Raw genomic sequence first — 16,443 nt, 5'->3', positions numbered from 1 at the left:
TTAAAGTGTCTGAAGTGGGATTTGAACTTGGGTCCTCCTGACTTCAGGGCTGGTGCTCTATCACTGTGCCACATTGCCTCCCAATTCTTAAAGAAGGGGTTATTATTAAAGAAGACCCTGCATCTTTGGGACATCACTGGCCTGAAGCAGATCATTTCTTCACTTTGCGTGAGGATGAATTCTGTGGAGTCTATAAAAATACTGCCTGTATTCTTTCTTAAGGTGACATGTCCTTAAAAACTACCCCGATACTCAAAAAATGACTTCAGTAAGGGGTATTAATGGAGCTCAAGGGCCTTTGATTTTGTTTTATTCAGTGGGGATGTATGTCATCAACAGGACTTCTGAGTGCCTTCGGAATACCGAAGAGAGTGGCCCTTGAAAGATGGACTATTCATGACTTAAGAATATTATTTTGTGAGCTACCATCTCAATTTGACTTTAAGATGTGGGGCCTTTAAATTATTTCCATAGATGGCTTCTCAGTGCTTTCAAATATCTGGCACAAATCCCGATGCATTCTAAGGCAACAGTTTTGCACATCTTTGCAAAAACCAAAGGTAATTCTTCATGGGCAGCTTCATATATTTGAAAATGAAATCAAATGCAACTCATTTATCTATCTGTTAAAGACACATTGGAAGGACAGTCAAGGGTACTTTTCTATTTTTTTTTAAATGGGAAAAACTCATGGCTTTGTTCACCAGAAACGAGTCTGAAACAATCTCATTCCAGATCACATTTCCAATGTGTTTAATCCACTGTTCCCAGATATGGCTTGGGATGTAGAGCAGAGAACCTTCTCCCCTTTGGAAGAAATTGCTTCGTATTTCTAGGCAAATGATGTTGAGTTATCTGTTGAAAATTGAATTATTGCCATAGTTAATTGCAGTCTATTTTTAGCACCAAAAATAGGTACCACTGTAAAAAATTCCAGTAATAGCTGCCAAGGAGACTGCTGTGTTTATGAGTGAGCAAGCTTTAAAGAAAAAACTTAATAGCTTTTTATTGTGGATCGACCCACTGGCACAACCAATCTGCAGTGCTCATTAGTCATCTATTCAGAATAGTAAAGTTCTTTTTTATTCCTCTTGTAGATCTCAAACCAATATCACAACAAAAAAAATTAAAATCAACAATAATATTTTCTTGACTATATGTTATTTAACTATAAAGACACACAGAAGTTTCCAGGAAGCATTTAAATTTTCTTATTAATATGAAAAACAGTATTAATGGATATAGGTCTATATACAACAACATTGAATTTAAAAAAACAAAATCTGGCTAAAATTCATAAATTGAGCATTGGAAATTTTTCATTAGAATAATTAATACAATTTAAGTGGCATCTGGAAATACATATTTATATGCTATATATAAAATTTATTATATACATAAGTATGTTTATATATGTACAAATATATATCCTATGTGTATGTGCATCTTTCCTGCCTCCTTGGTGTGTGGATGTCTACATAAATCAAAGCACTTATGTGTATATATACATACATATGGCCAATAATTGTACATGGAAGACAAAAATAAAAAGGTGAATATTTGGAGAGAGTTTCACTAAGAAGTCAAGGCCAAGAAATGGGACCATTCTTTTTTATGGGAGGGAAGGGAGCTTCTGAGTTGCCTGGAGTTGAATTTCCAAGGCCTCTCTGAGGAACTGTTTCGGCCATGCTCTTTTTTGCATTGACAGCATCTGGTCTGTGCTCTAGCAAATAAACACGGCAAAGAGCAAGAAGGAAGCAATGAAAAGCACTTAAATGAGTCAAGTTTCTGCCTTCATATAGAAGGTTAAAGTTATTTCCAGAGGAACTGAGACTAAAAAAAACCCAAAACAACAAACTCAAAGCATAGCCAGAATCTAATTTTCTTTCCCATTTGCCTTCCCCCTCAAGAAAGCACATCTAAGGAAACCAATGACAAAGAATGTGGCTTGTTAGCTGCATAGTATTGATCCAACACAACCATGCAATGTCATGGTCGTCACAAAAGAAAAAATATTCATGGTAACGGTTGCTGAACATTTGTAGTTACCATTCAAAACCACCCTAGGTGAAATCCTGGATTTGAGCCTCAAAAATTCATCTCTTCTAGTCAGCTGAATTCAGGAAGCTTAAGGACAATAGTGACCCCTAATCAACAATGCTGCACACTGTAATGTTTAGGGCAACTCAGCAATGTCCGATGAGCAAAGTCCCGTTTGCCAACAAAGTAAGGATGGCGAACTATCAAAAGTCAAAATGTTCACTCAACATAATCACTTTTTTAACCATTAACTTTTGGTTTAAGGTCCAAGTTATCATGATTCATGATAGTTTAGCCGTAAGGGGGCTAGAAGTGCACATGTGTGAGAAATACCAATTCTGATGACCAACAAACAGGGGTGACCATCACAGTCACTTCACAAGGAATGGAAAATGTGGACTTAAAAAAGTCAAGTTCAAGAGCACATATTCAGACATAGCTGATGGATCAAAAGATAATTAACTGAAGCATTTGTGAATCAAAAGTGATCCCAAAAGGCTGATTTGTATTCTATCCATACAAAGTTAAATCTTTTTGAATTAGATGAACTAACTGGGATTTTCATGGCACAACAAATAATTACAAATTATACAGAAGAGAGAAGCAAAATAAAAGAGAAATGCAATCAATAAAAGATTATCAAGACTTTCCCAGTTCAAAGGAGGACTTGTTCACAGGAAGACAATTAAGACAAGTCAAAAGCACAATTAATAGACTTTTACTACAAGCCAGTTTCTCCCTGGTATCTTAAGAGAGTCCTTGGAGAAACTAGAATAACAGGCCCTTGAGATACAAATCAGCACATTAAGTAAAGCCCTAGTGCTACCCAACTTCTCTGGGCAGCTTATGTCCTAGGAGAATCACACATTTGTATGACAATGACAGTAGAAAGGGTCAATAAACAGCTCTTTTAGAAAAAGAAACATATGTAAACACAGGAGGACAGAAAGGATCCCTTGTTTTTGTTGCTGGTCATGCTTCTGCTCCCCCTTAAAACTTAGGAGAATTACAAATTCTGGTATACTCAATGACCCTGGAAGGGTCTAAACACTCCAGCCATTCCATGAAAAGTCATCTATTTACTCCCAGACTAATAATATCAAATACACCCACTACAAAATCTTGGAGAATTTTTTTGGGGGGGATAGTCTGCACTGTGCCAGTAAGCTGAATCACTGGGCTTGTCATCCACTCCTACCTAAGGAGACCAGGATGCATGGAACAACCAAGTTTAACAACAAGAAGCCTCTGACTTCTGTCCTTTAATAAGGTCCTAGGCTTTCAGTAGCTGCCAGGGGTCATGTGGAAGAGGATCCCTTATAATAACAATTGAGAGAAGGTCAAGGTGTGGATGGGCAAAAAGAGGTCATCATAATCTTTGACTTTACCTTGAATTGACAGAGGGAGGGAGAACTCTCTGTCCATAGATGTGGAGATGACCAATCATCCCTAGGCCATTGAAGTAATAGAGTGACTTGCTGGGTCATTCCTCTTCCCTACCCATATTAACCAAAAGAACCGTGATATTTTCAGATTTGTGTACATCCCGACCAATCCAGATCCATATGTGTCTGCTTTTAAGTGAAAAACATACATAAAATCCAATCACTTACCAGGATAGGATGTGGCCAAAAAAGAGGAGAGAAAAAAGCTGGATAAGTTAATGCAAGTATTTTAAATATTCTTCTCCCACCACAAACCTGGATTCTTTAATCTTCTAACTGGGCCATCGTGAGCAAAAACAGATGCCTCAAGGAACTCTGTTGCCATTTAAAAGGAAGACTTTTCCCATGACCACTCAACTCCACTCTGCCATGATCAAGCAGGGGCAGGCCTTTGGAGCTCTGACTAAACCTCTGAGTTTTTCTTAGCATTACATTTTTAAAAGCATTTCCAATCATTTTGGAGATATAGTTCTTATTTTTTAATTATAATGCCCTTGTAGTAACTGATCTGATAACAAAGATTCCCACTGGTACCCTACAGGGGTATAGAGGCAAACTTTATAGGGATGGATAGATATTTTAATATTTAAAAATTAGCTTAAAATATACAGGCTTATATACCCCTTAGGGTTAGCCTGCCAATCAATGGTATAACCCCCTTCCCCTGCTAACTCCCTTTTGGGGTTAGTCTGCTAAACTTCTCTATGGGTTTAGCCCGCCACTTAATGGCATGTGCCCCCTCACAGCTAGCGCATTCCATTTAAGGACAACTTCCTTCTGGTTAATTGCTGTCTGACAAGACAGGGCTGACGATTCCTGGTCAAACACAGATAATGAATTCAATTTTAATACGAAGAAAGACCCCAAGTTGAACTTAACCAAAACAATCAATACTTTTCAGCAAATAAGAAAAAGCATAGATGAAAAGAGTAGTACTGTCCATCCAGAACATAGATCTTTTCTTGGGCACATTCAGTCAGATAGTGAAAAAGAAAGTATGACAGGTCCCCTGCCGAAGCCTTCAGCCCAAGTGTGGCGCTCCCCCTCATCCTGTCCATCCCTCACCTGGCTTCTTTTCAAAGTCTTCCCGTGTGATGTCTGCTCTTCTGGCCATTAATAAAATGGACACTGCTTCAAGGAAGAACCAACAGAATCAGAAGAGGAAGAAAAGGAAGATCGTGTAATGAGAGCAGAAAACAAGCACTTCATAAAATTCCAAAGCTTCCCAATGAACTTCAGGCTCGCAGTACATTAGAGAAATGTACGGTTAGAAAAGATATCAGCATACCATGGTAGAGGAAGAAGATTCGGAATCACCTTGGGATTCAGAATGTAACTCCAAAAGTCTCAAAATATCTACAAGACATATACTTAAAGCCACAAAGCAAAAAATAAAAGTATTTCAATGGACAACTTGAAGATGTATTCTATATATCTTCTTTCCTGAATGGAGCAAGAAACGTTAAGACTATAAACTAAAAGATACAAGAAGTACAGTTTACCCTGAGAGAAATTCTAATATGAAGTCCATTCAAACCACTATTGAAATGAAAGATTCTTAAATGTGAAACATAAGGTTTTTGCAAAGGTGAATGTTGAAAACTATCTTTCCATGTATTTGGAAAAATAAAAAAGCTATTAAAGAAATGAAAGGTTTTTTTTTCCATAAATGAAGAGAATTCTAGGAAGTTGCTAGGATTTAAATTTTAATGGCAATTATCCTTGCCAAGGACTCCCACTGACCAAAAATCAGTCAGGATTCAGAGAGTTTGGAAAGATCCCTTTAAAGATAAAGCATCTGAAGCTGGAAGGAGGCCTGAGACTGGGTTTAAGATTGTGATTTTAGTAAAAGAAAAAAAAGAGTCCCCAGAAGCATTGTGAATCACCTCTAAAAAAAAAAGAGGAAGGTAAAGAAGGTAATAAAGAAGCTTATAGGGTTAACATTCTGAAGTTTCCATTAAGTAGATTATGTGCTCAATTTGTTATATTCCAATCTTTATTAGTATAGGAAAGTAAAATAAATGGTAAAATCATGTGATAACAAAAATATATATGTATCAGATCACAATAAGGGAGACACTACATGGGTCATTCTTTTTAGGCCATTTTAAAATAAATAAACTAAATAGCTGTATTAGCTTAACTATGTATAATCAGCCAAATCCTTTTCCCTATTGTGCAAAAGTAAAAATGCAAATATAAATTTTCTAAAGTCAGCAAAAGGTCTTGCGTGAAAGTAGTCTTTAGGTCTGCTTTACTGCTAGATATTTAAAGATCCTTAAAGGGGATGAAAATGAGAATGCGGTATCCTCTAGTATGGAAGCTCTGACATGGCAGGGGAAGTTTCTGTGAAGATTTGTCAAGATACACTCTAGTTAACACAGGAAGCAGTGTGTATACACGTGTGCTTATGTACACACACATATATGAAAGATGATCATTTCAGAACTGTATCTTTTAGTCAATAACCAAATTTATATAGGGATGTGCCACTGTTTGGCATCTTGATATTCTGATGCATAAATACATATACAAATCTTAGGTGTTATATAATATACATATATATATATCATCCTTTACAGTAGCTCACCCTGGATACAAGAACTTAACATTTCTTACACAATAATCTTTTTTCAACAACTCTTTAAACTTCAATAGGGCAAGCCTTGGAGGCAGGATGATCGGATACATCTTTTCAACTTTCATTAAGCCCTAGAGGTTTGATTAGCAGCAAAGCATCTCTTCCATCTAGCTATTTCTTTTTTTTTAGGTAAACATAAAATCTCTATTATCTATATATCTATATAATACCTATTATATACATTTATATATACATATATATGCACACTGTACATGAATATAGTCTACTCTTCTGGCCTGAAATTTAAAAATCGACAGTTATTCTCTGAAGCTGTACAGCTTGCAAATACTGTCCACACTGTATCAAGTCTGAAGTTTACTAGCACCCAGGTGGTTGATAGCAAGCCAATTCTTTCATTTAAATTGCAAATTGCAGTTTTGAATTTCTATTGAAATTATTGGATACAGTGGATCTTCCAATGTGTTATTTGGATCTTTTTTTCCCCCCTTTTTTCATATCTATCCCTATTTTTGACACAGGGAAGGCTCCATGCCCTTAAACATACTTCCAGCAATCCTGAGGATTAAATCATTCTTTAAGACATAGGAAAAGCTTTTTTTCCCCCTTAAATGGAAGAGTTCTGTTGAGGGATGTTTCCTCCCAGCAATTGAAATTTGCAGCAACCTGACGGAGTAACAGGCACAGAGCTCTCTGCAGAGACCGGAGCAGCCGGGATGGCAGCCGCAGATCCTGAGCTTCAAGAACCCAGAAACGCATCCGGGATTCGTCTCAGCGCTGGTTTCTTCTCTTCAATACCCTTCGGGCAGAGCTTATCCCTTTGGCCATCACACGATAATAATGGAAGTCCTGGCAGGTTAACTTCATTGGGAACCCCAAACCCCAGTCCACTCAAACACAGGTTTTTCATCTTTTCGTTGGATAGTTCTTCGTTCCCCATGGATAAGAATGATACCTGAAATGAGAAGAGTCTCTCTAGTGAGAAAGAGCCGAGTTTACTCGCTGATATTGGGAGTGCCAGCCCTGCCTGGCCATTGTCATGTGCCCATGAGAGAAATTTAACCTCCCTGAACCTCCAGCTCCTTGATAGAGGTATCATATCTGTTTGTAATACTTACATCCTAGCAAAGTTCTTCCCACACTCATGTTTCATGTTAAAAGAAACTCTTATTAGGAGGTCATTAAGGAAAACAGGTCGTAAAGATGGCACTAAAAGAAGTTTTGAGAAAGAGCCATTTTTTACTGAATGTAAAAAAAATTTTCAGAAAGGAAGCTGTTAATTCTATTGTTCACTTAAAGTGAAAATAATGAAGCAGTTCAAAATGATGTATATATACATATATATGTATATATATACATACATACATACACACACACACACACACACACACACACGCACACGCACACTTGAATGTCAATAGACTTTAAACCGTGTGTTTTTACTTGCTGGGCAAGTCATTCTGGCAAATGAAAGTTTGCAGAGGAAAACAGGCTGACTGGGCAAAGATTGCTTCATGCCCTGCTGGGACTCAATAAATGTTTGTGATTTTTCCCTATCATAAAATATATGATTCTACATAAATTGTCCTTTCTAATTGTACATAAATTTGGCAGGAAGCTACACAAATGACAGCAACAATATGAAAACAGAAGAAAAAAACATCCTTTTCTTGGGCTGAGAGCTCTAACATCTTAATGACTGGTGATTAAATATGGTTGTACTCAAGAGTTCACAGAACATAAGAAGGTTATATGGTTCACAGCCAATTGAGATGGTGGCAGAAAGGGATGGCCACAAAACCCTGGCTCTGAATGTGGATTCTAATCCTGGCTCTGAAGTCATCGATCTGATTTCACTAGGGATACACCACTACCTGTTCATCTCTAGGATAGACTACTTATCTCCAGGCTTGGAAGGAGACTCCATTGCTAACTTAACAGATCTTATAAACGTGAGCTATGGGATGAGCCCTGAAGAGAAAACAGTGAAACTAGTTACCTTGTTTAAGCTATCCCTTGGCTACTCATTGTGTCATCTTATCCAAATCACCTCCCCCAACACCCAAGTTTTTTAGATCCTTTACTCATACAATTTTCTCCTCCTTCCAATGAAAACACCTCTTTTTAGGGGTCTATTCCCTGAGGTCTTGCTATCTAAGTATGATCTAGTAAATGGTGTTAAGGGATAATATAAACTTAATGGGTTACCACGTCCAAGATAAAGGGGCTCCCAGTGCCTTCTCAAAGCAATAGTCTCCTAGTCCCTGATGGCCTGTGGGGCCCCTCGGATTATATAACACAGGAATGAACTTCACCCCACGGGTAACAAACCAGATAGAAAATCTCCAGTATCACCCAGGGGTCATCCAGGCTTGTCTCAGGGAAACTGAGGCCGCCTTCAGCACGGAGAGAACAAGCTCTTCTTGACTTCTAGCCTAACCCCGTTGCTCGGAGTTCTGCCAGGATTAAGCAGGGCAAGTCAAGTCCACTGGCCACAGGACAAGACTTCAAAAACCTGGCTTTGCCATCAGTGAACTCCTTCCCTGTAGATGCATTTATGGCTGTCCCCAAACCTCACAATCTAAGATTCTTTACCAAAACAAAGAAAAAAAACCCTTATCTTGGAATTCCTTCTTCAGCCTTATATTATATATTATATATGTATATATACATATACAAGACAAGTAGCCTCAACTGGATGGAGCTATAATATATATATATGTATATATATGTACATATATGTATATATTATATATGTGTATATATATATATATACATATATATATATATATATATATATATATATATATACATATATATATATATATATATATATATATATATATATATATATATATATATATATATATATATATAATAGCTCCATCCAGTTGAGGCTACTTGTCTTGAACTGCAACCTTCCCCAAAGCAGGGCCCCCTGGGATGGGCCTTCTAGAATGTCCTCCCCAGAGGAGTCTCTTAATTAAACCAATAATTTGATATTAGAAACTAACTCCCTAGATTAAAGTGCCCAGACAGACCTGGAAGGGAACCTGAATGTCAAAACCTCTGGCTCCCTCACTCTGGGGCCTTAAGAGACTAAGGCCGGAGAAAGGAAGTGTCTGGGACATGGATTAGGTGTCCTGATCCCAAGCCTGACCTTCATCCACTTCCAAGTTCCTCTGCAGATCTGAGGGGTTGAGGTGGGTGACAGTGAGACATTTCTCTAAGTCTGGCATTAAGTGAGAATACCTGTCTGAATTATTCTGAGATTGTAAAGATTATCTCCCTGTCTTCAAGGTATTTCCAGAGTTTATCTGCAGAGAAAACACCAGAATGACAGCTGATCTTATTTAGAAAAATGTGGTTGCTATATTTCCCTTGTTAATGGATAATTAGCTATTTCTAATTGGAACCTGTCCCATTTCTTGGCAATTACTGGCCACCTGGAAACAGCTGATGGCTTTAGGCAGAGTCAAGGGTTATTGTTCTCAGTTAGTGATTAGTTCCCAAGAAATACCCTGCCTAGGAGCTGCAGCTGCTAGAAAGAGCTGAAACAGGAAAATAGGACCTGGAAGCAAATAAAACAGGTCTGTGACCCGCTCATTATTTGAATCGGATTCTGTGAGCCAGGTGTCCCGTTCCATTCAACTCAGAATTTTGAGATGTCCATTATTTTTATATGAGACCTTATCATCTCTTTCTCTTAGTGAGGAAAATGTTCCCTTCTGTGTGTGTTCTAACACAAGGATCTCAAAACAAATCCATGGGTGGCATCAGGCTTCCCACAGGCTCCCAAATCACAGTATAGGGCCGCAGGCCTTTAATGCAGACTTATGTGGAATTGGATCAAAAGGTCTTTCAGATGGTAAAAACAGAGTATCTTTTCTGTACATAATTATGTGTATAATGTTTTCCTATTAGATTGTGAGCTCCAAAGGAAGGATGGGAATAAGCATAAATTAAGCGTCCACTGTATGTGCCAGGTACTGTGCTCAGCACTTCATAACAATCCTGCAAGGTAAGTGCTGATATTATACCCATTTTAATGTCAAAGAAAATGAGGCCGGGAGCCATTAAGTGTCTTGGCCACACAACTAGTAAGTGTCTGAGGCTGTATTTTATCTCGGGCCTTTCTAAATCCAGGTCCAGAACTTTCTTAACTAAGCCATCTAGGTCCTTGAGGGCAAAAACTATTTTCTTTATATCTCTAGAAATGAACAAAATGCAAGGTACATGCTCCTTTATGGTGACTTGACTAGTAGGACATAATAGATTAATGCTACAAATTAAAACTAAATTTAATTTGAGTTTGAGACTATTCTTCTAGAAAAAGCATGATTTATTTGCTTGGCTGTTCCATTCAAAAAGCTTAAAAGGTGATGATAAACACCTGAAAAGAGGTATAGCTATAATTTCCCTACATGTGCACAAAAATATATTATTTCATTTTTAAAATGATACAAAGCTCCACAAGGAAGTCTGGAATTGTAGGACTTCAGGGTTGGAAAGAACCTTAGAAATGGCCTTGTTCTCATAGAAATGAAGACCTGGAGAAGACTTGCTCCAAGATACATGGCAAAACACTGGCAGAGCTGGGACTAAGACCAATGTCTTTACTAGTTTCAACAGGTTTCCACCTTGCTGCAAACAACTGGCCCCAAACATCCCATGAATGAAAGTTTCCTAGCAGCTGCATTGTATACCAAGCTTTCAGCTTTGCTTTTCTCTGGCTTTTGAGAATATCCATTGGGGGCAGCTAGGGGGCGCAGTGGATAGAGCACCAGCCCTGAATTCAAGAGGGCCTGAGTTCAAATCTGATCTCAGACACTTAACACTTCCTAGCTGTGTGACCCTGGGCAAGTCACTTAACCCCAGCCTCAGGGGGGGAAAAAAAAAAGAGAGAGAGAGAATATCCCTCAACGAGAATGACATTCAAAAAGTTTGCCATCATTTTACTTGAAGTTTAGGCAGATTCCAACCGCAAATTGGAGGCATTTTCAATCAAGGGCATGGAAGGCCGTTGCCATCTAGGGAAGACTGGATGCACCAAGCCTCGGAGGAAGAGTTTTCTATTAGTGCTGTATTTCAGGACTGTATTATGTAGAAGGGAAAAGTCAATTATTCAACCAACACTCCAGGGAAGGTGGGTGGGTGGGTGGCGGTAATTTCTTATAACGATATATCTTTAGAGAACAAGAATTACTCATCCCTTCTCTGAACAATCATAACAAATCCACATTTATAGAAGTAGTATTTTGGAAATAAATCATCAAACTAAGATAGTAGTTGAGTAATCTTAGACATGTGAGATTTATGAGAAAATCTTTGCAGAGAAAAGATAAGAGCAGCCAAAAATATAACCATCTCTCCAAAGAGTTCCAAAAAACCCAATAGCCTTAAAGTGCTTTTTTCTTTCATTCATTTTTGGGGTTTGGGAAATAGAGGTGGGGGAGGAGCAAAAAGGTCAAATGAGTAATTTTGTATTGTTCTCGAGAAAATGTTGAAATTTTACACAGAATTATACTGAGAAATGAACATGGATGCCAAGTGTATCAAATAACATCACGAGGATTGAATTCAGTGTCAAAGTTAGATGAAAAGTCAACGGGACAAGACAGGAAGCGTTTATTAAATGCCTACTGTGTCCCAAGCACTGTGCTAACTGCTGGGGATACCTCTGCTCCCAAGGAGCCTGTGGCCAAAAGGGAGGTGCTATGCAAAGGAGGCATGAATTAAACTGAAGTTCTTGAATTTGAAGAACTCTAAGCTCTAGAACACTCTGTGAAGCTGGGACATTGATCTCCCAGTGCCAATTAAAAGTGGTACAATGAGAAACTAGTATAATCTCTGAAGATCACAAGTGAACACAGCCCACAACTCCACAGAATCTAAGATTTTTAAATTATATTCAAAGAATGACTGTCTATAAGAGCAAAGCTTCCCACCCCCATCAGCATCTCTTAATTCGATTCATACTGGTTCCTTTTTTAGCGTGTGTGCGCGCGCGCGCGTGTGTGTGTGTGTGTGTGTGTGTGTGTGTGTGTGTGTGTGTGTGTGATTTTTAAATGAAGAGTAAAGTATGCTATTTGGGGTTTTGGAAACATGAATTTAGAATCCTTCAAGAGGAATGAGAGGAAAAAATCCTAAAAAGATGCCTGGCTTGCAAGTGCCTTTTATTTAATTCCATTTGTTATTATTATTTTTAATGGAAGAAGAGTAAGAGGCAAAATTGCAACTGAGTTGATTTCAATCGTGAATACGGCAGCTGCATCCACACCAAGAGCTGACAGAAGTCTCTTTTATCCAAGGTTTTATCTAATCTAGGCCAATGTATTTTTTTAAAAATTGATTTTCAACAAAAATTGAAAAAAGAAAGCTGGAATTGAAGATAGAAATCAGATTCACCATTCAACTATCCTGATTCCTATTTCCTATTTTTAAAGTAAATGCTGGATCTCACCTGTTAGAAGTAAAATTGTAATAGCCACTTTCTTCTAGGACCTCTTCAATCACAGTCTAGAGGTGAAGGAAATTCAGTTCAGTAACCATTGCTCATTGAGTGAAAAGTCAACAAGAATAAAACTGCATAATTGTTCAGAGGCAGCACACAAACCTGACCTGCATCTGTTCATAGGTTATTCCCTCCTCCAGATCAAAGCTGTTGGGAAGTCCTGAAAGATTAAACGAGATCAGGTAACTGAACATTACAAGTCTGGCTGAGGGTAAGTTAGAATTTGAAAGTAATTAGGACATGACTATGCAGAACAGAACAATTCTTAATGATAAAATGGCTACTTTTCAATTTCTCCTAAGGATTCATCATAATGCTAATATGAAAAATTGCAGCAGCAATTTCTATGACAAAAAAAAATCCTTACCCCATTGCAAAGTAAATAAAATAGAGGCTAGTTCCCAGTCATGGACTGCCTAGTTTAGCTACGTATCCAATAAAGCACACAATTAAGGCTACACTTGGCAGGAAAAGAATTTAAAAGAACTCCAGGGGATACACTGAAAGGCAGCTGAGCCCTCTGTGTGGCCGCCTAGAGGGGAATCAAACCCAGTTAACATGACTGCCACAAGGTGTTTGCCATTTTTAAAAACAGAAACCCAAAGGGCAATGTCTTATTCTTGGCTATTCCATTTCCTCCCCCTCCCTGAGTGGATGGGACCAGGCCCTGACCTACTGGAGCTCAAGGGGAGGTCACTGGGTGCTAGAAAGTTCTTGGAAAAAAGAGAGCCAGTCTCCTTGATCTCTGAGCATCTCTCGTCTACGAGAGACTGGCAAGGAGACTGGCTCTCTTTTTTCCAAGAACTTTCTAGGGCCCAGTGACCTCCCCTTGAGCTCCAGTAGGTCAGGGCCTGGTTCTGTTCCTCTGCCTTAAGAGACATCAGCTCTGCACATGTATATTGTACCTAGGATATACTATAAGATATTTAATATGTATGGGAATGCCTGCCATCTAGGGGAGGGGGTGGAGGGAAGGAGGGGAAAATTCAAAACAGAGAGTGCAAGGGATAATGTTGTAAAAAATTACCTATACATATGTACTGTCAAAAAATGTTATAATTATAAAATTAATTTAAAAAAAGAAAAGTAAAAAAAAAAAAAAAAGAAGAGACATCAGCTCTTGGTGGGGCACCATGGCCTTGGCCCCTTGGCTTCCCCATGCTCTTCATTTAGAACTTTTTTGGCCAAACGGATTAACTTGGACCAAGACTTGAAGAGTATGAGGGAAATGCTTCAGGAGCTATTGCAAAAGCTGGGGGCAGGGATCAGTTATTTGAGGAACAGGCCTGATTTGTCTGTTTTCTAAATCCCGCAGGATGGCCCCAATTCCAGAGCAAGCATGTGGAGCCAAGGCTTGTCACAGCCCCATGAGTGCTAAATCCACGCAGGGGACTTTTCAGAAACAACTCTGATTCGAGTGCTCCTCAAACGGTTCAGGGCCCGACCACCCCCACCTTTGCCTCCCCTTCCTCCACTCTCTTGGACATTTCCATCCCAGAACCAGAAGCCAAACAAAGCAAGTGGATTTGCTATTATGTCTGTGGCACTAATACATGACCAAGAATCCCAGGAGACTAATGGCTGAGACTCAGATCGAGAAGGACCCAGGGGCCATTTGTCTAAGGTGGCTGTCCTACAGTTCAGTGACTTTGCCTCAAGCTTTTAGGTCATAAGCATTAAAGGGAAGGCAAAAAGATTAAACACATGTATTAAAAGAATAATGGCTAATTCTCTATGGGTCTGAATAAGTGATATCCCCACCCCCCAACTGATTCTGCCCTGTCCTACTCGTTGCCATGGATAGTCAAGAACTGGTTCTGTTTTCTTTTCCTTCTAAGCTAAATTCTCTTTACTGAAAACTGCCAATCAAAACAATATATTTCCTAGCAGAAAAATAGATTTCAAAGTATGTTCTTAGCGCAAAATCATTACCTGTCCTGTCATTTGGGGATAGGGTATTTCCACTTGATGAATGCAGTAATAAATGACAATCTGCTGTAAAAAAGTTTGGTTCGATTGGCTCTGGAGATCCTTGGGACAGCTGAAAAACAAAATAAAAGGATAAGCAGAAGAATTTTCTCCAAGCCAAATGGGGAGAGATTCATGGGGCTTTTTTCATTTCTTTGCTTTCATGCATATGAGAGTCTGAGCTCTGTGGTTTTCACTATCTTGTAAATAGATAAGAAAACATCTCCCTCCTTCCAGAGGTGCTTATCAGAAATTGGAGGCAGCCAAATCAAAGTCAAAGCAAGCTAGATGAGTCACTGGTCACAGGGAGAAAAAAATAAGTCTTAGCAATATGACATTTTATGAATGCAAAATTTTTACGTGGATAGAAACAGAATGATGTGCAGATGCAACGGCAAAGTGTTAGTTTTATCAGAAGCAAGAGAAATAAATGCCTATTCAACAAAACAATCTATTAAGCCCTAACCACATCTCTCTTCATTTACTTTCTCTAAAGAATGATAGAACAGGGCATTTACATTTCTTAATATAAATTCTTCAAACTGCTATTCACTAATTTTTGTCTCGAAACACTTTGAATCTTGGCCAAATGAGACAAAATGATTCACTACATGACAGAACTTACTGAACCTCCTTCTCCATCGTGAATATTCTGGCTATCTTTTTCACTTCTAAATTACAATTTCTCACCTCCCTTTTCACCGTCGGTACCAACCAGCTGCAGTGCTGGAGTCATTTCAGTTTTTCAAGTTAATACATTTTTAATATGAATTCACAGGCATAAACCAGTCGTGAATTGGGCCATTCAAAGCATACAACTTAAGTTCTGTCTTTCCTTTTTGAAGACACGGCCCCAATTCATGATTTTCAGGCACATTACTTCCTTAATGTACTCGGGGCACTGGCTCTCTCCATAGCTCCTGTATCTTCCACATCCCAAGCTACCTCAAATCAGGCTCCACTTAGAAAGGAGACTTGTTTGTTATTAATCAGAGAAATGCAAATTAAGACAACTCTGAGATACCACTACACACCTGTCAGATTGGTTAAGATGACAGGAACAAATAATGATGAATGTTGGAGGGGATGTGGGAAAACTGGGACACTAATACATTGTTGGTGGAGTTGTGAAAGAATCCAGCCATTCTGGAGAGCAATCTGGAACTATGCCCAAAAAGTTATCAAACTGTGCATACCCTTTGACCCCGCAGTGTTACTACTGGGCTTATATCCCAAAGAGATCTTAGAGAAGGGAAAGGGACCTGTATGTGCAAGAATGTTTGTGGCAGCCCTCTTTGTAGTGGTCAGAAACTGGAAACTAAGCTTTGGGCTTTCACAACCCCACCATTCCTCTAAAAGCATCTCTGACATAATGCAAAGAGGCAAGTCTGGATCCCTCCCCTTCCAGAAAAGCCAAGCCCTTAACCCCGGTGGGCCCAGAGAGGAGCCTTGTGTTCAGAGCCATCCCATGCATGTGGAGACACAAATGACTCAAAGATTCTGAGCCACCCCGACCCAGGTTCCAGCCCAAACTCTGCCCTTTATGACTTGTATGAGCTCAAGGCAATCACTATTACTTGGATCTCAGTTTCTCCACTTGGATCAGGTAATCTACATTCTCTTCTAGCTCTTCTATGAGCTTATATCATACTTATTATCACTTTAATATCAATTTATTAAATAAACATGCTGACACATTCACAACATACTCCTTCTTCTCTTTCAATCATTTTGGTCATGTCTGGCTCTTTGGGACTTAATTTTGGATCTTCCTGGCAAAGATACTGGAGAGATTAGTATATCCTTCTTCAGCTTGTTTGACAGACAGGAAACTGAGGCAAACAGAGGTAAGTGACTTGGTCACAGTCTTCCTGCTT

General features: G+C 38.8%; 1 protein-coding gene across 4 annotated transcripts in view; it reads right to left on the bottom strand.

Moving 5' to 3' along the window:
• Window positions 1–1,187: 1,187 nt before the first annotated feature.
• The window catches only part of NEK10 (NIMA related kinase 10), a 223,887-nt gene continuing 208,631 nt past the window's right edge, over window positions 1,188–16,443 (bottom strand). For all 4 annotated transcript variants that reach the window (XM_074268058.1, XM_074268060.1, XM_074268059.1 and 1 more), the window contains 4 exons: window positions 14,531–14,639; window positions 12,706–12,758; window positions 12,548–12,603; window positions 1,188–7,039 (listed from right to left, as the gene is read on the bottom strand). In XM_074268058.1, the coding sequence (XP_074124159.1) occupies window positions 6,991–7,039; window positions 12,548–12,603; window positions 12,706–12,758; window positions 14,531–14,639 (267 nt within the window). In that variant the 3' untranslated portion in view covers window positions 1,188–6,990. The remainder of the gene's footprint in view (window positions 7,040–12,547; window positions 12,604–12,705; window positions 12,759–14,530; window positions 14,640–16,443) is intronic.

The sequence above is a fragment of the Sminthopsis crassicaudata genome, chromosome 5 (genome assembly GCF_048593235.1).
Source record: "Sminthopsis crassicaudata isolate SCR6 chromosome 5, ASM4859323v1, whole genome shotgun sequence".
In the NCBI taxonomy this organism is placed as follows: domain Eukaryota; kingdom Metazoa; phylum Chordata; class Mammalia; order Dasyuromorphia; family Dasyuridae; genus Sminthopsis; species Sminthopsis crassicaudata.
Note: the sequence above shows the minus strand (reverse complement) of the source record. Positions and strands in the feature narration are given on the sequence as shown.